The sequence below is a fragment of the Sciurus vulgaris genome (genome assembly GCF_902686455.1).
Source record: "Sciurus vulgaris genome assembly, chromosome: 2".
In the NCBI taxonomy this organism is placed as follows: Eukaryota; Metazoa; Chordata; class Mammalia; order Rodentia; family Sciuridae; genus Sciurus; species Sciurus vulgaris.
In genome coordinates this window covers 51370405-51394975 of record NC_136462.1, presented here as the reverse complement: position 1 = coordinate 51394975, position 24571 = coordinate 51370405, and the positions used below count along the sequence as shown (strand labels likewise).

General features: G+C 40.5%; 1 protein-coding gene across 1 annotated transcript in view; it reads right to left on the bottom strand.

Moving 5' to 3' along the window:
• PYGL (glycogen phosphorylase L) overlaps positions 1 to 24571 on the bottom strand; it is a 34624-nt gene that overhangs the window by 5472 nt on the left and 4581 nt on the right. The window contains exons 2-16 of the mRNA XM_079118963.1: positions 24352 to 24453; positions 21815 to 21893; positions 19871 to 19974; positions 12400 to 12531; positions 8874 to 8985; positions 8471 to 8553; positions 4791 to 4934; positions 4472 to 4564; positions 3641 to 3787; positions 3138 to 3301; positions 2539 to 2653; positions 1951 to 2052; positions 1680 to 1827; positions 1499 to 1557; positions 1252 to 1393 (exon numbers count right to left, since the gene is read on the bottom strand). Of these exons, the coding sequence (XP_078975089.1) occupies positions 1252 to 1393; positions 1499 to 1557; positions 1680 to 1827; positions 1951 to 2052; positions 2539 to 2653; positions 3138 to 3301; positions 3641 to 3787; positions 4472 to 4564; positions 4791 to 4934; positions 8471 to 8553; positions 8874 to 8985; positions 12400 to 12531; positions 19871 to 19974; positions 21815 to 21893; positions 24352 to 24453 (1726 nt within the window). The remainder of the gene's footprint in view (positions 1 to 1251; positions 1394 to 1498; positions 1558 to 1679; positions 1828 to 1950; positions 2053 to 2538; positions 2654 to 3137; positions 3302 to 3640; positions 3788 to 4471; positions 4565 to 4790; positions 4935 to 8470; positions 8554 to 8873; positions 8986 to 12399; positions 12532 to 19870; positions 19975 to 21814; positions 21894 to 24351; positions 24454 to 24571) is intronic.

Below are 24571 nucleotides of genomic sequence, written 5' to 3'. Positions count from 1 at the left end.
TCATTGTCATATATTCGTACATGCGTTTTTGTCCATTTGTGATGTGTTGTATAACTATATGCTTATACTACTATTTCTTGGTCTATAAAGTTTAAAGAGTATCTATAGACTGTTGAGCTATAAATGTTAACATTACATTTCTCTTCTCCCCTTTCATCCCAATATTTGTTATCGTTTGATTTTTATTTCTTCTGCTTTATAAAATATATTGAAACCTCCCTTTCTTAGTCCACAAAATGCAGAGAGGTTTCTAGACTCCTCTTTTGCAAGCTGAGGTTGGATTGCTGCTCTCTTTTTATTTCTCACCTCCCTCCTCCCACTCTCACTGCAGAGAAATCAGCCACTTGTATCTGAGGTGTGCCTGGGGCTAGACATCAAGACTCTGTCAACTCACCCTTATTTACACACAAATTAGAGCTGCCTGAATCCCATACCCACTCTTACTATAAAGGTCAGGGTCAATTCTCTGCTTTACTGTGAGATTATTTATGGATTAGATTTATATTTATTTGCATCCCTAGGAACGTAGCTCTTTTCTCTTTGGGCGGAGAGCCTTAAACAATTATCTCAAGGCACCCAAAAACAGAACAAAAAGAAAAAGCTGCCTTTCTGTCTTTTTAATTGGGGAAGTAATAAATACACAGTTGGCATTTGTGTGTGGTTGGTGCTTTGCCAGCATGTGATGCAAAGAAGCAAAGGTCCCAGAGGCAGAAAAAGGGACAGTGGCTTCCTGCCATCCTGTCCCCACGTGGGAACATCATGTTTGATCCTAGAGTGCCCATCTGAAGCACATCTAAACCTCGTGCTTTGGCAGCCTGATGTCTGCCCTCCTCCCCCATTTTGACATGAACAAGTGGCAGCCCTTCTTCCCATGCAGTGACCAGAGGAATATCTGAAGGTTGGGTAGTTTGTGTTCTCTTGCAAAACTGGAACTGGGAACTGAAAACCTTTCAAAATGCCATTTGTGCACCACCCTCTGCACCATGCCAGAGCCTCAGGGCAGTCTCCACCTGCCCCCAGCTCTCACCAGCTGAGAGAAAAATGCATTTGTACATGTAATCTTGTGATATGACCCTGGAGACATCAACCTTATTGTTACTTGGGTCACCTTAATTGCTCCTGTCTTATTTTTCCTAAGAGTGACACCTTCTATCCTAAGTTACTAGCTCCCCGAAGTTGGCTACCCCATTTCCAGTATTATGCAATTCCTACAATTTGCCCTGCCCCCGTGGTTTGCAATGAGGGCAGTACCTTTTTCAGCAAGAGACACTCTATAGTTCTCCAAAAAGATGACTTTCAACTTGCTTCCAACCACAGGGTCATTGTTCACCACCTCTGCCACCGAGGTGATAAGCTTTATGATCATTTTGGCCATGTGATATCCTGGTGCAGCCTTAGGGAAGAATGGCAAACACATTGACAGAAGGCACAACTGATGAAGTGGAGAAATGGCAAGGGATAAGTACCCTCAGGTCCCCATGGAGTGGAGTCAGCTTACTTTGCCACCAATTATAACCGTCCTTGGCACAAATAACTTCTTAGGGTCTTTCTTAATGCCTGAAAAAGATGGAGAAGTGAATGGAATGGAAAATAGCTGCTTGCAGAGGTGATAAGAACTACCCCCTGGACTGCTGCTTCCACCTCCAAGGGGCTCCTTGGTGGCTACAGGGCAGACTCACGGTTGTACATGGTGATCACATGCAAGCAGTTCAAGAGCTGCCGCTTGTATTCATGAATCCTCTTCACCTGGACATCAAACATGGAGGATGGGTTGATCTTCACTTTGTACTCCTTCTCCAGGAACTGGGAGAACTTCAGCTTATTCTCCTATTGAGACAGTGCATGGGGCAGAGCCATTCTGACTTGGAAGCTTTGGGTGTCTGTTTTTAAACCCTGATGTGTACACCCTTGAAGCCAGTGCCAGGGCAGTGACCCACCCTGGAACCTTACCTGCTTCACTTTGGCTATTTCCCGGAGGAAGACATCATCACCCAGGAAGCCATGCAGCTTCGTCAGCTGGCTCAAGTCTTTCACGTAGTCTTCCCCAATTTTCTTTCAGTGTAAAGGAGGATGTGATTTTAGTTCAGGGATGGTAATTAAGCCCAAATGAGCAGTTTCTGTCAGTATGTGGTGAGGGGCTCTCACTCACTATAAGAGTATAGTTCCTGGACCATACAGTTCATAGAATGGTTTCACTCATAGAAAAGGCTAGAAATTCTCCATGGGAAGAATCCTCTTGCTAGTATCTTAAATTAGTCACAGTGCTATTGAAATGTTAAAAAATAGGCCATGTACTTAAAAAAATTGACCAAGAACCCAGGTTCTGCTAGTTATTTACATGCTCTTTGTTATCCTCTTAATAACAGGGATACCATCTTCCATCTGTGTGTCATGCTGTTAACCACAATTAGCTACACAATTTGCGGGGCACGCTGCTGAAGCCAGCTCTGCTGCAGACAGCGTTTGTGAATTTTAAGTGCACTCATATGCCTCTCACTTTCCAGCCTGGCCTCCCATCATCTCAGCTCTTCCAATTACCTCTGCTATTAGGTCTGCCAGCCCCGGATTGCAGAGTAAGAGCCAGCGCCTTGGAGTGATCCCATTGGTTTTATTCTGAAATTTGTCTGGTTCTAGATCACTGAAGTCCTTGAATCTGGAGATGGAAGAGACAGAACACAGAGTTTGGCTGCAACAGCAGAGTTCTGCATGCTGCATAAAGCTCAGAATTTATTCAAGAAGCCAAGTGTAGGCTTAGAAAGATTACATAAAGGTGAAAGGAGGGGCTGGTAGCAGCTATGGCTGTCATCCTAAATAGAAACTCATTTGCAATTCAAAACAATTACAAGAAAAGTTCCAAATCTAGTCACCTCCATCTGACTTCCTGGCATTGACATATATACCAGAATACTTTTTGTATTTTGGCTCCTAAGTCTAGAACTAGGAAGAAGAGGAAGGCATTTTTTTTTTCTTTTCATCTCTCTCGCTCTCTCATTTCCTTTTTAAAGAGAAGGGTTCTTTGTATAGAAGAAAGTATTTTTAAACATTTTAAGAGGGTCTTTCCTCATCTGGAAATACAAGCTTGCATCATTCCATGAACGGTCTGCATTAGACCTGCTGCCAAGGTAATGGAGGCTCACACTTTTGTCTTCACGATGTCTGAGTGGATCTTAGCCACACCGTTCACAGCATGGCAGCCCACGATGCAGAGATGGGCCATGTTGATCCTTTTGCCTCCTTCCTCTTCTATCAGGGACATCCTTCTTAGACGGTCCATATCTTTAGGAAACAAAGCCACGATTTTCTAGCCGAAGGAAGAGAAAGACATTGCTGGTAACTCAGGTTTAAGCAACACTGGGTTGTTACTCATTTCCCAAGCAAAACCTTTGATGCAGTGAATATAAAACTTCACTCCCATGGAGAGGAGCTGAGATAGCCCTAGGGTGATGCCATCCTTCCCTCCATTCTAGCACTTTCAAGATGTCGTAAACAGAGCCTCACTTGGACTTAAGTACTTTTGCTGTATCATCAATGATTGAAAGGTGTTTGTGCTTCAGGTTTGGGAGAGGAAAACACTGTAGCCACCTTTAACATCTTAAGACCTCATTCTGATAAGGGATTGGAATCTCTAGAAACGACTTACATCCAAGTGCCTCTGATTTATCTCATAAATGATTTGCAAATGTCGAGGAAGCAACCTCTCCACCAGCTCCACTGGCCAGCGCTCCAGGGCTTCTGGGAGCACGGTGTGGTTGGTGTAGGCGAAGGTCTTCTGGGTGATATCCCAGGCCTATGGGGAGAGGAGGAGTCAGCTGCTTCTCCTGCTCTGCAGGGGTGCACCCCACCTCTGAAGGCCAAGCCTTCCTCAGCTCCCACCTGCCTGCAACAGGACAGCTCTGAGTGTATGCTGTCAGACACACCTGATTCCACTAGGCTCCTGAATGGTCCAGATAATGGGTGCATGGTTTTGGGGAACGGGGGAAAATCTTTATGTAAAACTGATAAAAATCAATATAACATTCTGATAAATCTTCACTACTATTTTTATATATCGTTTAAAATTAAATACACAAAGGTTGAAGAGTAAAAACTAAAGGAACACCCTCAGCAGACACAAATTTTTCTGTTTAAAATGCTGACTTTCAAAGCTATGGGGCTACTTTCAATTAGCTGTCTTCTGAGGTTAGAGAATTTAATTTCAAATCCTCTCAGACACAAATGTGCCAAACACAACATAATCCTTAATACAGCTACTGATCTGCCTCCCACTAGGCATATATTGATTTTCCAGTCTTATTCCCTGTGAAGCACAAGATGGAGTCATGTTAGCATCAGGACAAAATTATACCCTAACTATCAAAAGTTAGCAATAGTAACTTATTTTGAAAAACTGAAAAGAGAACTTTTTTTGGTAGTCCTTCAGCCACAGATATTCTAGTTAGTAGAGAAAGAAAAAAAAGCCAAGCTAGCAGACCTTAGACCAGGGCAGTTTTTCAATATCCACAAAAATCCTCATCAGCTCAGGAATGGCGAGTGCAGGATGAGTGTCATTCAGCTGGATGGCCACCTGGGTGGTAAAAAGACATCAAGGTGAAAGTGACTGATGGTCCAGGGTCTGGCTGCCTTATCCTCACATGTCTGGAGAAAGCACTTAAACAAATGTCCAACTCCTAGGAAATACCAGAAGCATATTATTCCCACCCAACATTTTTAGCAGTGAGAGAGAAGAGCAAATGCGCTGGAAATCCTGGTGCCTCGCCTACCCTGTCTGCATCCACATACTGAATACTTGCCTGATCTGGAAAGGCATCAAAAACAGTTCCTGCACCATCGGTGGAGCCAAACTTGGAGGCTTTGAAGCGTCGGATGACATCTTGCAAGGTTGCAGCCACCACAAAATACTCCTGCTTCAGTCTCAGCTCCTTTCCTTCAAAAAACTTCAAGCCGGAGAGACTGAATGAAAGTGGTTCACATAGTAGGTGTGACTGAAATGTGATCAGAGTTTCCTGCCTAGGGCATGTCAAAGTCAAAGCCCTCTGGACAGCTGGTGAGAGATGGCAGGCGGAGTGCCATAGCGTTAGCCTTTGCTCTTCCCTGAAATCCAGCAAAGGAATTTAACAAAGGTATTCAGACAAAGGATAAAGAGACTGTGAGAGACACCAGCAGAGACTTTTTAGAAGATGGAAAACAGTTGAGTGGTAATTGAGACAAAGACCCAAGACAGCCCAATTCTGACCTGGTAGTGGAAGAGTCATAAAACAACTCAATTTATACATCAGAGCCCTCCCCAAAGTCCAGGAAATGGCAGCACCAAGTGTCTTTGAAAGTAGGGGTGAAGTTGGGGGCAAAGGTTAGTTGGAAGTCTAAGGAATAGCTGGCCTCAGCCCTCATCTTCCATTCCTGTAGTTGAGCAACTTCCTTTTCCAGCTCAGGCAGAAGCTGGGTTTGCATTCTCTGGAGGTGGGAAGACAGGGGTCTCTGGACTGAGGCAACAGGTACAGTTGAAGGCAGGAGTCCCAGCCATCTCATACTGACAATGTGGAGAGAAGGGTTGAGTTTATGTACTGAGTGCTGAGACTTTCAGCCTTCTCTCCACCAAACTTCAGAACACAGGCAACCAAGATTAATTCCATAAGATATTAATTATTAATGTTAATTGATCAGATCGGAACTACATTGTTCTTCTCACCCAAAAGGAAAACTAGAAGGAAATTAACAAACAAACAAACAAACAAACATAAAACCCTGAGAGTGTTTTAGTATCCAGGCAGGCTGTGAATGTGAAAGCAGAGTGAAGATGTTTTCTGATAGGCAAGGTCTCAAAAAAATTGACTTCATCCACGTCTTCTCCCAGGAGGTGCAGGGAGCATATGAGTACCGGGGACGGGGTCAAGCAGAGGTGCGGGGAGTAAACCAAGAAAGAGAAAGACAGGACATACAGGAAATAAAGATCTCAGATAGTAGGTGAACAGGGGTGCTCAAAATGATGGGGAAGGATCCCAAGATGATAGTGGAACTGGAACCCAGGGAGCAGCCATCATGGAGAGATCCAGAAGACATTGGACATGGGTAGCGGAATACCTACCCATGTTTGAATATATACCCAATGTTTGAATATATTGAGAGGAAATTACAAAAAAAAAAAAAAAAAAAAAAAAAAAACTGGGGTGGGGTATGTGATAAATTAGGGGAAAGTACTCAGAAAACCGGGCAAGCAAACAGCAAAATTAATAACTAAAAAAAAAAAAAAAAGAAAAGAAACCTTTCAAGAAAGACAATCATTCTATGAGGAGAGTTCTCTGCACAGATAGCTGCTGGCTGCATTTATAGAGTCAGAATAATGTGAGCCCTAAGGAGTGCATGGAAATTACCATGAACTTGTGTGGAAAGAAGAGAACTGGGATGGGAATTGTGTGTTTGTGTGGTGGAAGTGTGTATGTGAGAATGCGAGATCTGTTCTCATCCTTCAGAGTAGGGAGTTGATAAACATTTATAAAAATGGGAAAAAATCATGAAGTGGAAATAACTATTTGTTCTTCAGAAATATGAAAGTAAGAACCCAAAAAAATCACCTAAAAGCAAAGGGATGTAGTTGCTTCTGGGGAGTGAGAAATGGGAGACTTGATTTTACAATAAGCCTCATAGAACTGTTCTCCTTAAGCTATGTGTGTAACTTTGACAAAAATTAAGTCATTAACAGACAACAGGAATTTACAGGTGGTGGAATTAGGAATCTTTTTTTACTTTCTTCCATATATTGCTTACATTTTCTTTTCTAATGGTATATATCATTGTAAAAATTGTAACAAAATACAACGTGACAATTTTTTAAAAATTTACATTAAGATGTATGTGCAGTACTTTGTGAATGTGCGTAATCTGGTAATTCTTCATCTGAGCTCTGAAAGATGAGTAGGAATTTGTCAGATGAACGCAGAGGGTCAGAGCATTCCCTGCAGGCAGAGGAAACCAGTGAATACCACCAAGGTGGGAAAGAAGAGAGTAAACAGTCCTGGACAGCCGGGCCCTCACTGTCAGGGCAGGATCTCGGGAGGAGTCACAGGACTGGCAACCACACCAGTGAAAACTTGGGCCACATACCTGAGACTCTGTACTTCTCTTGTACCTGATCAGAAGCCTTTCAAGGGTTTTAAGCTGGGGACAAATATCTCACTATTGGCAGAAAGAGGACAGGAGCACTAGCTCTGGAAGAGAGACTAAAAAATGGACTAGAGGTACTGCCAGGTTAGGGAGAAGGAATGAATTTGTTCTTGCCTTACAGTTCAAAAATGATTTTATCAGCCCATTCTGAAAAACAAAACAAAACACAATCCTGAGAACTACTTTTACCCAACTCAACTTTTTACTCCACATTAACTTCATATATGTTGTCAATTACTGCACATAATTATTTCCAAATGAAGTCAGGTTTGGTCCTTACTGGAGGAAGAAGAGGGACTTGAAGTCCTTTTTGGTTGCACAGTTCTGAAGGCCTGGGTTTGGGAGGCAGTATGGTCCTGTACTTGGAAGCATTCTTATTTTGACCGTGAAACAGAGCAACCTTTTCTTTTGGATTAGAGATTTATCTGAAATGTATTGAGTTGCAACTTTTTCCCCAAAGGAAAAATAACATACACAATTAGGTTCCTGAAAATGCTGCAGAAAATCTGTACAACCTTCCTCCCTTCTTAGAGATTGTGGTTTATCACCAGAAGATAGCCCGTCCAAGGAGGTTACATCCATGTCCCCAAGAACCCTGCTTTCCACCACGTTTTTGAAGCAGAGTGCTAATCTGCTTGCATCTGAGATTATGTTAAGAAAGAATCATTATAGCTTCAAGAAAATGATTTTTCTTATAGAGAAATTCAAGTTACATATGTTTGAATCAATTAAGAATTTATAGCAGTCATCTGAGATCCAGTTCCATGTTTTTTTTAAACTAAGTTATTTTTAGAATAAAATTGGAATAATCACTTGCAAGAAAAAGTTTAAAGACACAAGTAAGTGCCAAAAGAAGCAGGTGTTTGTTCATGAATCTGTTCCCAGGACCATGACCCTACCAAGCTGGGGGACAGAAGGCCAGGAAAAGCCTTGTCAATGAGGGAAGAGGCCAGGCATGAAATCTTCAAGACTTCTAACTTTGCAGATAAATTTTCTGTCTGGAAAGGAAGTAGTGCTTCACCAGCAAGTCACCTTTTTTTTTTTTTTTTTTTTTTATATATTCAGGTTCTGTTTTGAAATACATCTATGGAACTCTCCAATTAGAGAAGGGGTTGTAAATCAAGGGCAAAAATACTAATTGTTTTTATGAATTATATGAATTTGTTTCCCTTCTTTGGATAGGAGGGGAAAGTTAGGCATTTCAGGAAGAGACAGGGAGCCTATCCTGCATGTAAAGAAGAAAAACTAAATATCACATGTGTATTTTATAGGGTTACTAAGTAGGCTCTTTGGTTGCCAGTGGATCACTCACATTGTCATTGGGATAGAGCACCCGGGAGATGTTCTCAGCCAAGTTTCTGTCCAGCACGGCCTGAATGTAGTCTCCAACATTAACTGAGGGGAATGTCAGAAAAACAATAAATAGACAAGCCAGGCTTGATCTCACTTGATGTCATGCCACATGTGTGATTCCTTAATCTCCAAAAAATCCAAAAGGATCTCAGCAACCCTTCATGCTGGGCTTCACATGAGGTCTGAGGGCCAGACTGAAGGATTGCTTTAAAAACATCCTTCCCCACTTGCTCCATAAAACGTTTGCTTAGTCACTGAAGACTTCAGATCAGATATTCAAAAAAAGCTTTTTTTTCAAGCTCAATTTGGTTCTGACTAGTAATCAATAAAACTAAACACGTGCACAAAGAAACCACACTCACAGTCTCTGAGGTTGAAGTCATTCGGTGCTCTGGCCGACCAGAGGCGCATGGTGTTAACGGTGTTATTCATATACCCAGGCACAGGGGTGTCATAAGGCAGAGCCAGGACCACCTGTGGGAGTGAACAGAAGCCATTGCTTTAGTTGGGTTTTACCATTTTCTTCAAGTGTCTGAAGAATGGTCAGTGATAAATCTTTTTAAGCCTGAGACCATTTTTCATCAAACAAATGTTTCAAGTGATGCTCCACTGTTTGGGTGGGGTAGTCCAGTAAGTTAATGGGAGTTGTATCAGCAAGTATGAAGATGGCAAAGCTCAAAACACCACTGGGGGCGCCACTGTTCAGTCAGGATGCAACAGTCAAATCTAGTGGCAGGAAAAATGCTTGCCCAACAAGTAAATGCATTTGAATTGATACCAGCATTACTTTTCTAGAAGTGATCTGTCACAGAGTAACACACTACAGTTTGCATATTCCACTGGATGGGGTAGTAGAGATCCTGTGATTCCTCCCCCAACTGGAACATCCAAGTGGACAGTCCTTTATAGCATTTCTGTGTTGATGTTCCATGTGCCCTTGCCCAGATACAGATGCAGAAGAATGCTAACTGTGGTATTAGATTAGAAAAGGCATATCTTTCATATTCCTGATTAAGCTACTGCTCAATAATAATAAACATGCAAGCAAAGTGACAAATGTGAATCTCTACCCACCCAAAGGTAACAATTAGGATAAGTTTTATGTAGGTTACTCAGTGATCTGATTGCAAACATGGTGAAAATCAGTGTAACAGGCAATTCATGAAGACAGAACATCACATATGATATTTAAAATGTTATGCTACATTTTTGAAGTTACATAGAAAAGAGTTATTTTAGTGATTCCTACAATAATCTGCCAAGTCAGGTGGTAATTAGCTGAGTTGGGTCTAAGATACAAGTTTTGGAAAAATCTAAATCTTTGTGACAGTCATAGAAATAGAGATGAACAGGAAAATGAACCACGTTTCACAGTGCATTTAAAAATCGTGTGAGAAATGACTCATTTCCATTTCCTGCCTTGTCAGAGTCAAGCTCTGGAAGGAGAATGACAAGATAATTGAATTGGAGGAGGCTGGATAGCATTTGGTGCAACCCACTCATTTTGGACAGGAGGAGACTAAAGCTGAGAGAGAAACTACTTACCCAAGGTCACAATCAGTGGCATGGTCGAAACCTAAACACACATCTTTTTAATATTGCCTGTTGAATTATGAATGAATGAAGCATTATGGCCCATATCAATCACATATATTCAGTCATGCTTTCATGATTACTGTGGCTTCAAAGTAATAAATCACCCTTATTTGAATATCATCCACTAAGAAACAAATCTCTCGGGGGATGTTTAAAGAAAGTTGTGATCAATCAGGAAAAGTCATTCTCAGAGAAGGACTGAGTCTGGGTTCAGATGAGATTTGCATTTCTGACTCTTTTGAAATACACCACTTGAATCTCCTTTCAGACAACTTCAGAGAGAACCTGCCCCCTAAGAGCTCACACCAAAGCTGTGTGCTTTCTCCAGGAAGCTCCAGCATGACTGGAACATGAACTCTGTGACTCTTCTAGGGGACAATTTTTGATTCCAGGTTTCATTGGTCCGGCCACTTGCTCAGAATAGCACTGCAGTCTGAAGCTCTTTCTGAGAATCCTCTTTCTTCTGCTTCTCTTTCACAGCTGGCACTTCTGGGCCTCTGTCTGAAGACTTCCCATCTCATCCTGCTCCTTCCCTGTTTACCTTTTGCAGGCCTTCCTCCAGTGCATCACTTGCACCTCTAATTCTCTCTAGTCTCTGCTTCCCGGAGGACCCAAACACACACAAGATCAAAATGAATAGCTCAGTTTCCTGGAAGCCATCCCAGGCATGCACAGAGTGTGTCTGGCCTCATGCTCTCTGACCTCACTGGCTACAGCCATTAGCCAGTGACTGATCTGATTAGCCAGGGACTGATCTGGTGATGGCTGTCATCCATGAAGTCCTGCACGACCGGGCTCAGCTTATTTGTTTTACCTCTGCTCCATAACCTTGCTCTTATGGGCACAGAAACACACTCACTGAATTTTGGGATACCTTACAAACCAGCTAAAGTTGCTTTGTAAATACAAATTGTCTCAAGGACCCACAGTGTAAATAGAATGCTCCCATGATTTGTGTGTAAACCATAAATTTTGACAGAAGCCTCTGGTGAAGTTTTAGGCACCATATTCCATAACATACTTGCTAGTTTGATTTTAGACACTTTTGTGAAATCTTTGGGTGGATTAACTACCGATTTGTTTGCAGCTTTCTTCATGATATATGTAACCAACTGCAACTTAGATTTTGGTTTATTGTTTAACTGAAATGAAAAATAAAACAAAACAAATCGGAACTTACATTCAATAACAGTATTACTTTACTAGCTATACCATTATAATTTCTATTTTAGTTCTTAGCAAGTCATTTTATATGCTAAGTAAATTCATACTCAGGAAACCTTTTTTCAAAAGTCTTATTTTTTCCGAATTATGAACTGCTCTACAAGAATTAGCAAAATAAACCATATTTTTTTAAAAAAAATCAGCTACATAACATGGATCTTGGCTCTTTTAAGGTAAAATAAAGTATTTTCTTATGGAAAATAATCCATAAATCAACGAAATTTAGCATTACGATATTGACTTTGACTCCCAATGTAAGGGCATCATTTAGTTGGGTTTTACTGTTTTCTTCAAGTGTTTGAAGATTGGTCAGTGAAAAATCTTTGTATGTCCGAGACCATTTTTTATTAAACAGATGTTTCAAGTGATGCTCCATTGATTGGGTGGGGTAGTCCAGTAGTTATTAGGAGTTCTATCAACAAGTGTAAAGATGGCAAAGCTCGAACCACCACTGGGGGCGCCATTGTTCAGTGATGGTGCAATAGTAAAATCTAGTGGCAGGAAAAATGCTTGCCCAACAAGTAAATGCATTTGAAATTGATAGCAGCATTACTTTTGGAGAAGTGATCTGTCACAGAATAACAGTACGGTTTGCATATTCCACATTGTTTTTCTGACTTTAGAAAAAATAAGAATTTTGATAATCTTTTGAATAAACCCTGTAGCATTAAAATATTTATCTTGGTGAAGTTGTAAATAAATGTATATATGGCAGTGGGATGAGGAATGGCATTTAAATTTATTCCACTTTGGCATCAACAACTTCATATAAAACTGGAGAGCTAAGCATGCTGGATATTGCAGAACTGATTAATTTCTGATAAAGCTGAATGCAAAATGACCCTGCTGAGTCACTTGACCTTGGAAACGTTTCTTCTCTCTTGGTGTCACTTCCCTTCTCTCCAAAATGAGTAGGTAACATTAAAGGAAATAACAGATTTATTTATAAAAATGTACTCTATCATTCAATATGAAACATACTCCTCTCGATATCATGTGCACATTACACTGGGTACTCTGCACCACGCTACCCTACGAAAAATGCTCATCATAAGGAGGCCAGAATACCTGAGTGTCGATCCACTTGGTCCCTGTTGGGGTTTGCTCTACTTTTCCATAGAAGTGCACGGGCAACATGAACTCAGGGCGGGCCTTTTCCCAAGGATTTCCATGCCTGAGCCAATCATCTGCCTCTTCTACCTGCAAAAAGGACACTGCTTAGAATTTATTTTTCAAGAAACGTGGACCCAACCCTTCAATTATTTCACAATAAAAATGTCTCGAACTGAAAGAACTAAAGAATATTGTTTTGGAGAGAAAGTGTGTTGGATTCATCAAACTCAGTTCATTTTTGTCTTACATTACAAAACAGCATACTCATATGTACTAGTGCATTTAAACCTCACAACAACCCCATAGGAGGGAACTATGATTGCCCCCTTTAAAGGATGAAGAAGTGTAATTGCTCAACGTCACACAGGGAGTAAATGGTAGAGCTAAGTGACTTCAGGTCTGTGTGCTCTAGAGCCTCTGTCTAAACATCTGTGGATCCAATTGTTCAGCTTGAGCTAAACAAAGATACCCTCCAGGGATATTTACCCTTGGATGTGTGGGCCTGATGGGTCCTACATGATAGCTTCAGTTAAGATTCTCAAGTCTAGAATATATAGAAATCAGGAAATGCTACTTAAAGAACAAACCATTTTATTTTAAAAGTAAAGTATATTTAAAACATGAGGCCTGGGGAGATAGCTCAGTTGGTAGACTGCTTGTCTTGTAAGTACAAGGCCCTGTGTTCAATCCCCAGCACTGCAAAAAACAAAACAAAACAAAACAAAAAAATGAACCATTATATTTCATAGTCTTTTATATGATTTTTGATTTGATAATGATATATGTTATGGTTCATTTTGAAAAAGACATATATTAAGAAGTAAAAATTTATTTTATTGACAATTACAACATTTCCCCAAGTATTTATGCTCATCTAAAATAAAATGTTTCTTATAAAAATTTTAAACCATAGTTTTTATTAGGGTATCCTGGATAGCAAACAAATTTTGGTTTATCACAAACAGACCAAAGCAAGAACAAAAACAATATCAAACACACACACAAATACATACACATGCATTTGGAGAGACATAGTTTTAAGGTAAATTGTGCAAATGAAATTTCTGAAATATTACAAATATATTTCAAAATGGAATTGTGTTCTGGCAAGAAAGAGGTAAAAAGTTCCTTTGCCAATAAGATCATGCTGGTAGATAACAGGAGTGAGTGATGGGAACTTGAGGTTAAGGGGAATAATTCTATAAGCTGGGTCCTCTGTGCTGATTCCTACATGCAAAAAAGAAGAAAGAGGGCTGGGGTTATGGCTCAGTGGTAGAGTGCTTGCCTAGCATGTGTGAGGCACTGGGTTTGATTCTCTGCACCACATGTAAATAAATAAAGGTTCATCAACAACTAATAAAAATATTTTTTAAAAAAGAGAAAGAAAGAAAAAAAAAGCAATTTACCTACAGCCCTGCCTGCTTGCCTAGCTTAAGTCAGTAGGATATGTTACGTTCCTCAGCAAACAACCTGTTATCTGCAGAAGTATAAGGCCCAAAGTGCCTATAAGAAGAACACAACTTACTCTGGAGTGGCAGACTTCTGTGACATTTACACAGGCCAGATTCCATAACTCAGGAAGATAAAGGTAATTCCCCTTAACCATAAAATATGTAAGAACAGATTCATTCAGAACCCATAAGCATGTTCAAAGTGACCTAGAGTTGTCATGTGTAGTGGGGTCTTGCAAATCTGATGTCATCTTGCTATCAGTCAAAAATCAAGAGGTGAACCTGGGTGGGACTCTCTGGAAACTTCCCTGGGACCCCCAATAAAACTGGAGGGCAGAAGGGCCTGATATACTTATCCTCTTTGACAGGACCCACTCTCTCCCTTGAGAGTGTCCCCTTTTCCCTCTCCTATCTCTTCTAATAAACTCATGCCTGCTTCTCTGAGTGACATGTCTGAAATCTTTTTGGCATGACTGCAAGAACAGATGAGAAAGGACTGCTCTGCTGCCTTAGCTCTGTGGCAGGCCCTTTCCCTGTAACAATTCCAAATATGGTTATTTTACCTGTTTGATTCCCCACTGTCACCTCTTGGAACACTCACACTCAGCTTTGTCTTAAAAGATATTAGGAATTATGACACAATGCTGGATACCTCATGATCCTAAATGTGATCCAATGCCTGCCCCAGGCAGTGGAGAGAGAGAAATAAACATATCTACTGTCTTTTGGGATATTAGGCAAAACATTAATTTCAATAGCGAGGCAAGTAAATACACACTTTTTCAAACATAGCCCTGACTTTATATCAAGAAGTAATGATGCATGGAAAGAGCTCTTTAGAGAGAAGAGCTGGGAGTCTGAAACTTGTTGGAGGAAGCTAAGGATAGAAGGGAAATAAAGCCTAGGAAGGCTGGAGGTAGACTTGGGCTAATTTTCAAATCACATCTTGTTAAAATGCAGATTCTTAGTAGGTCTGGGAGGGGGTCTGAAATACAACATTCCAACAAGCTCCTGATGCTGCTGGTCCCTAGTCCACACAAAGAGCAGCCTGGAGCTGCAAGGTGCTACTAAGTTAATAACTAATTCTGTGCTTCAGAATTCAAAATTAAACTCCATTATCCCAGTGCTAAAGAGAACAAACAATAAAATAAAAATTTAACAAGAAAACAACTGAAGTTTTCCAGTTGATAATAAGCTTGTCCAGTTCATTAACTAGGAGATCGCCAATAAACATGACAATATCAAAAAAGTAGCAAAACATCTGGACTTGCAAAATCCTTTATGCTGCACTTGGGTAAGGGCAGGTTTTGGGTTATAAAATACTGGTCAGTGTGAACACTGCTTCCTGTCACAGGAAAGAACGATAGCCCGTTCGCCTCATTTCAGCACTCTGTGTTGCTGTGGAAGGCTCTTGAAGGGACTGTGGGAGGCAGGAGGAAGATGAAACAGCAAGTTTTCCTCTGGAAAGTTCTCTGTATAGGAGAACTAACACGATCTTTTCTGCTGAGAAAGGCAGCAGAATCACAGGCTATGCAGAGGCTGGCTCTGCACGCCCCCCGCTGGGCCTAGTCCCTGCATCACCTGTGAAGACCCAGTTGTATTTGCTCTTTGAGAGAATGCTTTTTTTTTTTTTTTTTTATTTGGCAGTGCTGGGGATTGAACCCAGGGGTGCTCTACTACTGAGCCACATCCCCAGACAGGGTTTTGCTTAGTTGCCCAGGCTGGCCTTGAACTTGTGATCCTCTTACCTCAGCCTCCTGAGTCACTGGGATTACAGGTATGTACCATCATGCCCAGCAAGGACACACTGTTAAGTGACAAAGGACTAGTCAGTTGATCAGCCTTAATGTCACTAAACGTTGGCTAACTTTTTTCTTCCCAGTTTATGGCTGGTTTTAATTTCATGGACCTAATGAGTTTGTAGGAAGCCCCATTTGCCTGCTGATCTTTATTCTGAGTCTCTTGCTGATTTGTTGAAGGATTAGTAAGTAATACCCTCAATTTTACAAGGCTTGTTCTTAAGGTAGATCGAAACACTGGTGTTTTATAAGCACAAGTTCATCTCAGCAGATCTGGGGAAAGACAAAACTGCCCCTTGTTGCCCCCACCAAATCCACAGAAGAGTGGGATGGGGCTAACCCTTTACTCCACCTTGCTTACTTTCAGTGGATTAACAAAGCACTGTGTGAATTAGATTTCCAGGTAGCCAGTGGTCCTGAATGTACAAGTGCTGAGTCAAATATGGCAGTGGAGCGGGGTGGGCTGTGAGGTAGGAGGAGAGTGTCATTCACAGTCAAATGGGCCATCAGATCTGCTCCCAGAGGCTCTGCTGGGCTGACCCAAAGCAAATGTGCTCTCTCGAATGGGAAAGCAATGTAGGGCAGCAGCTCATCTTGGGTCTCTCTAGAGAAATTATTCAGTAGAATCTGTATCTTGGCAGCAAGCAGTGAAGCAGAGGTCAGCTCAGGGGGCTCTGTTACTGAATTTTAAGAAATGCCTTCCCCTTAACTCTGTGATTTAGAATACATGGAGAAACTGTGGACAAATAAAGGAGAGTTAATTAACCTAGCTTTCTGATAATACATTATGGTGGTATTCACTATAGCTAAGCTGTGAAATCAGACTAGGTGCCCATCAGCAGATGAATGGATGAAGAAAATGTGATGTATATACCCAGTGGAGTATTATTCAGCCATAAAGAAGAGTGAGATACTATTATTTGCAGGAAAAAGTGGATGGAACTGGAGATCATCATGTTAAGTGAAAAAAGCCAGATACAGAAAGTCAAGTGTTGTATGTTTTCTCTCATATATGAAAACATAAAAGAAAAAAAAGTAGAAGAGGAATTACTAGGGACTGGAAAGGGAGCTGGAGGAAAGGGGAACGAAGAGGCAGGAAAAGGCAGAAGAAGGGAAGATGGATGTGATCAGGGCATAATGTATACCTGTGTGGAAATAGCACAGTGAGAACCATTGATCTGTACAATTAGTATGTGTTAATAATCATAGTAAAATATATAAATAATTGAGAAATGTTTCTGGAGAACTCCAAGGCTGGAACTGCCTTGGCATGGGTTCTAAGACTATTTCTGATAAGATTCCAGTGATCCGCATTAGAGTTCATGGTAAGTCCAGAATTTTGTCAATGCAACTCTTTTCCTCAGGAGGGTTCACAATGAACACTTCCCACCCAGCAAATCTTCCTTGAAGAGACTAATAAATTAAAAGTCTATCAATCTTTACAGACCTTCCAGCCAAGGACCTTGCTCAGCCCTCTGTGTATCTGTCACTGGAAGAGCGAGGTGCCTGTAAGTGGGTGTGACCATTCTCTTGAAGGGGCAGTGACTTTCCTGGCAGATTTTTTTTTTTTATGGAAATGTGTGGGGTTTTTTTTAAATGGAGTGATATATTTTATATTTTCACTTATAAAATTATGTCCTGATTGAATTTCAAGTCAGAATTAAAGACATGATAATGACTAGTGAAGCTAGGTTTGGAGTATGTGGATTAGCAAAAACCATTTGGTCTCTCTCTGTTTTCTCTAGGAATTCTGAAAACATGCACTTCCTTGTTCTGTAGAGAAGGGGACGGTTTTTCCTGGAATAAAGATGATTTAAAAGGTAGGGTGATTAATGATGAGAGAGGAATGTTTCATAAAATTTGGCAGGAAGATGCACCTGTGGCAGAGGGGGGAGAATTTTGAAATCTATTTGCTGAATTTCTCTGAAGTCATTCACATGACAATAGTAAAAGGCAAGAAATGAAATCCTGAATCATTTTGGAGAACGGTGAGTACCACACAGCGTGCTTTCAAAGACTGAAGATGGACAGCTGGCTCACTTGGTCAGGTCGCTGACGTCTTGGTCAAGTTGAAAATGCAGCCCAGGGAGGCTCTCGCATCAAGAAAGGAACTGATTCTCCCATTTATAGAACTGCTTATGATTATATAACATGTATTTCTTAAGGAATATAAGATATGTAGAAGAACAAATAGAAGATAGTAAAACACCTGCAATCCCATGTCCCAAAGATAATATTGAAGCCTTTATGTGTTCTTTACCCAGCACTTTTGTCCTTCTTGTCACCTCTCAATAAAGTCACAATATCCATTTACTTCTATATCCTTTCTTTCAACTAACATAAATGATTTCCTATTTCATTAAAATCAACTGCAATATAATGGGGTAAGGGCTATATTAATATTTTGTGGGATTCCACAATTTATTAAATCATCCTCCTTTCCTTAGGCAAAATTAATATTTTACTGAGTGCTTGTTTGGGTGCCAGACATACTATCTATTTATGAAAATAAATATTTTTCTGTGAAGTTAGTATCTCAATTTTGCAGATAAGAAAACTGAGGCTTAGAGAAGTTAGGTAACATAAGGGAGGCAGCATGACCTATAAGGGTAATGAGTTGGAATTAGGTCTCAAATTAGAAATCAGGGCCCAGTCTTTTCCTCTATACCATGTTGGCTCCCAGTTTTAAAAATTCATTTAGGAGTAGCTAAAGATCCTTAGCAACCCTGGTCCTTAGCAAAACTTGGAATTGTTTATAATATGTTCCAAATAGTCTCCTTCTGAATATCTTTTCATTGTCTTCATGCCAAATCCTTTAGTTATTTTCTTCCTCAACCCAGAGGGTGTCCATATACTAAGGAAGAGGACTGAGGACAGTGTGACACTCCCTTTCCCCTGGCTTCTGTTAGCTCTAGCCTTGGTCCCCCTACCCAATCCCTCTGCCATTGGACTTGGTCTTGTAATATGTGGATGCTCAGAGGTCAAGCCTTTTGGAAATCCAATCCAGACATTTTTGTAAATGGTGTGTATGTTTGAGATGAAGATAAGGAGAAAGAAAGTCAAACTCACATTTAGTATCAGGGAAAACTACCCACAGTAGGGCTGACTGTAGATGTAAAGAGCTAACAAAGATAAAAGAAACAAATACCTAAACTGGCTTGGTTTACAGAAGTAAAACTAGAGTCATCCGGATGGACTTGTGCACATTTCTACATATCACTATACATACTAAAAATGTGCCAGATTTATTTGATGCAACAGTTAACAATGTCTGATTTCATCCTATTAAAAAAATCAAGATATTTAACTTTGTATCTGATAAGATAGGTGTGTTAAGGAGGACAAGCCTCGGAGCATAGACAAGAATACTGAATGTGGACTGGGAAAAGATTTGTATTTTCCAGCTAATAATCTGGGGTAACTTCACTTCTTAAGAGACCAAGTTTTCTATCCTACAAGATGGAAACATGTTTCTTACCATCAAGGGTTACTGGGGAGCTGGGGATGTAGCTCAGTGGCAGAGAGAGCATTTGGCTAGCAAGCCAAAGACCCTGCGTTCAATCTTTGGTACCACAAGCAAACAAACATGCAAAAACTAGAGGAGATCTGGGGTCAAGCAAGCTGCAGAGTGGAATGTCATACACTGTAGGTGGCCCACATTCAGGCAGTTGGTGATAAATATTTTCAGAACTCCCATCTGAGAACCCACTCTCAATGTTAATGCAGCAAACACCAAGGCTCCAATCTGCTCTGAAGAATGATAAAAATAACTCCAATTTGAGAAGCCCTCACTATAGGTAGGCACTCATTAAGTGATTATTTGAGATTATTTTCTTAATCACCACAATAACTCTGAGATGGATGAACTATTATTCTTCTCACTTTATAGATGACAACTGAGAATCAAAGAGGTTAAGGAATGGGCCAGGAGGGAGTCAGCGAGTAAGAGCAGGTCCTGTGCTAGTTGCTGTGGATCTGACGGGAGTGATACCCACTGCTTTCTGCTGTCGGGGAACTTCTACACCAAAGGGGAAGATGGACCATATCCGCTGTTGTTAAAAATGCCAGAGAAATTAGTACATCTCTATGTTAAAGGCCCATAAAGTATAAAATGTCCACAACACAAGAAGTCATGAAGTACTTCAACAGTAAAATTTAAAATGACATTTCCTATACCTGCCACCCATCACGGATTTTCTGATTGAAGATTCCATATTCATATCGGATGCCGTATCCATAGGCTGCAAGTCCCAGGGTTGCCAGGGAGTCCAAAAAGCAGGCTGAGTTAAAGAATACCACAAAGGACAGAGTAAGCTTAGTGTAAATTTTAAGACTTTCCTCCCCAAACAGGCAGCTATAGAACAGTTTTCTATGAGAAATCACTTTTGTATTTTAAGCCACAGAGACTGCTGCATAATGGGCATTGATTTTTTTTAAATAACATTTTTTTTTCTAATTATAAAACTAATACTATAGAAAATATAAAAATGTATAAAGAAGAAAATAAATATCCCCTGTTACCCTACCATCTAGAAATAACCACTGTGTACGTACTGGCATTTTGTTTGAGAACCGATAAGGAAGCTACCTGCATGAGATATGGTGATTATTGTCACCCACATTGTCCTTTCTAAGGGAAGCAGCTGCTATAGACCCCCTGCTTGAAAAGATAGCTGCAGGAGGGTGTAACTTACATGTGACCCATGTCCTGACTGACTAGCTCTGTGGCAGACTCTTTCCCCCTGACTAATGGAATTTCACTGTTGTTAGGATACAGATGACCAAGGACTCCAAGAAGTCTGGACTAGGAAGTGAACCTTGATCAATTGGTCTATTTTTAAGCCAACCATAGTAATTTTATTTTCTTCATCAGTGATTAGCATTGACCTAGGCATGCAATGACACTGAGTGGTCTAGCAATTCTGCCAGGTTGCAGGAAACTTCTATGAAGATTTTCCTTGCTGCCACCATCTTTTGCTCCATGGTGTGGTTTGGGTGGAGATTTAGGGGGTAGTGTAAAAGAACCACTGGGACCTGGAGTCCTGACATAATCATGATTCCAAATAAACCCTTCTTCAAATAGCTCAACCTCTGCAGTTCTTGCTGGTTGGATAATTTTTTGCTAGGTGTTCTATTAATGAATGACAGAGCATCTGATGCAGAATTGCCGATCATCAGGCAGGGTAGGGATTTGTCTTGTGGCTGGGTACAAACTAAGGGGTTACACTAATCAAACTGTCCCTGTCAGGAATTTGAACTGATAAATTATAAAGAGAATGAAGAACTGTATAGTAGGAATTAAAAACTGAACAGAGCATTGAAAGCTGTAAGAAAAACAAAAAGGTATAAATCAATCAGTTAGGTTCATGGGTGCAACTTGAAAACAGATTCACAAATGCAAATGACTGAGGCCTTCAAGTTATTCTAACATGTCCAGTCCCTGTGTCCATGTGGCCTGGTTCTACTCAGTTTCTGCTCTCTCTGGGTTGTGGCTATTTGGCTTTTTCTGGGTCCTGACCAGTTCATCCTGAGTACCTGACCACAATAGGGTCCCAAACTTTCTAGTCAGGTTAGAGATGAGATCATCTAATGAGAATTACTCAGCCTACTTTGCTATTTCACTTTTTGACTTTACCAGTCAGCTGAAAAAGCAAAGTCATTAAAATTATCATTGTTAAATGCACTTTCCATTAGTACTGTTGGTCTTCCTATAGCCCAGGAAGCCTAGTTATGCCCATACAACTTAGGTCATACCACACAAATGTGTGAGTTGAGCTGCTGTGAACACAGTATTCTGTGTTCACAGTATTCTGTGTTCACAGTATGCTGTGAAGTAAAGGAGACATTTGGAAACACTTAAGTGCACAAGGAGGATCTGGTTAACCGTGAGGTTTTAAGCAATGTCTCAAGGGTTTTGAGCAATGCCTTTTTTTGTTCAAGTTCCTTTCTCTATTGTTTGTCTAGATTCAATTAAACCACAGTGAAAATTCAAGAATAAATTCATTTGCAATAGATCATGTCTTGCATTTCTTGTAGGAAGCCTGCCTGGTGCTTTTAAACACGGTGTTTGAGAAAGAATCAATTGGCCAGACAAGATAACATACTCCCAATGTCACATACCAGCAAGCCTCCCAAGACCACCATTGCCAAGTCCAGCATCTTCTTCAATCTCTTCTAACTCCTCCATATCCAATCCAAGCTGACAATGAAAGGAAAACAATATTGGGTGTGAACACAAACGCAGGCCATTTGGATCAGGCACCAGGCTTATTTGTGTACTTGAACCAGTATTAGCACCCTTGCAGCTTATTCTGGCATCAGATGCCCACTGCAGTTACTGAGAACTGCAGGTGCCAATGGTATGATATGGTATAGCAACAGCATTGTGAAGAACATTGGCTCTAAACGTCCATCACAGACTCTCTACTTTCTTGCTGGTGACCCTGGGTAAGTTACTAAATCTGTCTATGTATCGTACTCTCTTATTTTAATAGGGTGAATGAAAACAATATATACCTCATTTAGAGTTGTTGGGAATTAAAAGAGATTATGCAAAGTATTAGGAGTATTCCTGGGCAGATATTTCTCATAAATGTTAACTATGATGATGATGATGATGATGATGATGATGATGATGAAGATGTATGTGTTTTGTAGGGATAAAAGTTTAGAAATAGTCCAGTACCAAGCTGACATTAGCTAGACTGTGGGATTTTGAACATGAGCAAGAGATACAAGGTAAACCTTTTCAGGATGGACTGAAGTTCACCCTTCCATGACCACAGCATATTTACTCCATAGGGTCAAAAACTGTTAACCCCAAACCAGTGACTCACTGCCCATGAGATGTCTGGGGGTTTGATAGCCCTCAGGAAAGCCTCAGTACTGCAGCCAGGTGGATGAAGCTAAAAATTTCCACCTCTTTCTGGAGTGGATAAGAGACTATTGGAAGTCAAGGAGCATCTGTGAACTTGAAATGAACATGACTGGTTGTCCATGAGCTCCCTACCCCCAAGTGTGAGGGGTCACAAAGGCAGAGTTCACTAGCACCATTGTGGGCTCCTATCAGAGTTCTGCAGCCTTTAGATCACCGTGGATTGCCCACTTTACAATGAGGAAATTGATAGCCAGATAAATTGAAAGACCCATTCTCTGTTAATTAGATGATAATCTAACCCAAACTTAGCTAAACAGGATGGCCTGTTGTGAAATGACAGTGTTCTTATCTGCAGGTCATACAACCACGAAATTGGATAGTTTTAAAAAGGGAAAATAAACCTATATTGAGAATATATGCAGAAGATGTAAATCTACTTGAAGTCACTGCTCCCGTTTTCATAGAACCACCTTTTTTGATCTCTACCCTTATACCCCAAATAGCTTTCTTATTAAAGCCTTGACAATTAAATCTTGTAAGAGTTTAGCATGATTTTGCCTTATTTCACTAGGACCCCTAGTAACTAGAGCTTACTGGGGTCCTTGTGCAATCCAGCTGTAAGTGCTAGCACTCAGGATTTTTAAATTCTAAAAATGCAAGTAGGATCTGAACCTTGAGCAAGAAGCCAAGGAGCACTTCATTCCACTTGGTTTTATTTTTTATTTTTATTTTATTTTACTTTTTGGTACCAGGAATTGAATCCAGGGGCATGTAACCACTGAGTCACAACCTCAACACTTTTTTGTATTTTATTTAGAGACAGGGTCTCCCTGACTTGCTTAGGGCCTTGCTGAGTTACTGAGGCTGGCTTATGAACTTGTGATCCTCCTGTCTCAACCTCCCGACCCACTGGGATTACAGGCGTGCACCACACTCGGCCCCACTTGGTTATATGCTAAGCCAAGGAAGGTATATTATTTTCAGCTGATATTAGGGGAAGTAAGGAAAAGGGAAGTGGAGGAGAACTGCAATGGTTCCTTCACAGAAAATGCTCTACCTAACCCACACAAGGCCACCAGCCCGATGTGATAAGAGCTGGCCACACAGGGGGACAATCCATCCCAAGAGAAAGAAACAGTCCAGTCTTGTTTAGAATTTGACTTTGTGAATATGAATTCTTCCTTTCAACCACCCTGAAAAGGTTAAGGACTCTTCATTTTTTGTTTGAAGCCTGAGGCTCAGGGAAGAAACAGTTAAATATATTCATAAAAACAAATTAGTACATTGAGGCTAAGACCTCAGACTTTCTTAAGGGAGGAAGTACATTTTACATCTCATTAAGCAACAAAGAACTAAGACAATAGGATTTTAAAAGCTTATTATTTTCACAAATTGTCTTTATATAGTGAAGCTGTCAAACTGTGATCAGTTTTTAAAAAGTGGACTCAAGACCAAACCAAAACTGTCAGTTCACATAGCAGAGACTTTTAAAGGCTTGTTTAGAATCTAACTTCTAAAATGTAATTTGTTGGGAGAATGCTGTCAAAGACTGCAAAACAAAATTCTCATGCATCGTAACTAGTTCTCTAACTGCTTTTTCTGGACATTTCTTTTAAGCCAGAGATCACCAGTAGTATTTATTTCTAATGGTTTATAATGTCTCCCCACCTTTCCCTGCCCACTCTCTCTCTGGGTATTATGTGTGCTGTTTGTAAGGTTTCTGAAATGAACTTGAAATTTAAATGGAGGGAATGAGAGAAATGGGATGAGAACAAAGTACCTGGTAAATGGCCTCATCACAGGCATTTTGCAGGCCAAGGTTGATCATGGTGTTCTGTAATGTCCGGCCCATGTAAAATTCCAGGGAGAGGTAATAAACTCTCTGAAATAAAGAAAGAAAAGTCATGTTTCCATTATTAGGCCAACCACACTTGTCAACATGAAAAAACCCCCACAAGGTCACATGTTAGGCCACCAAGAAGAAACAAGTAGGTCTACTT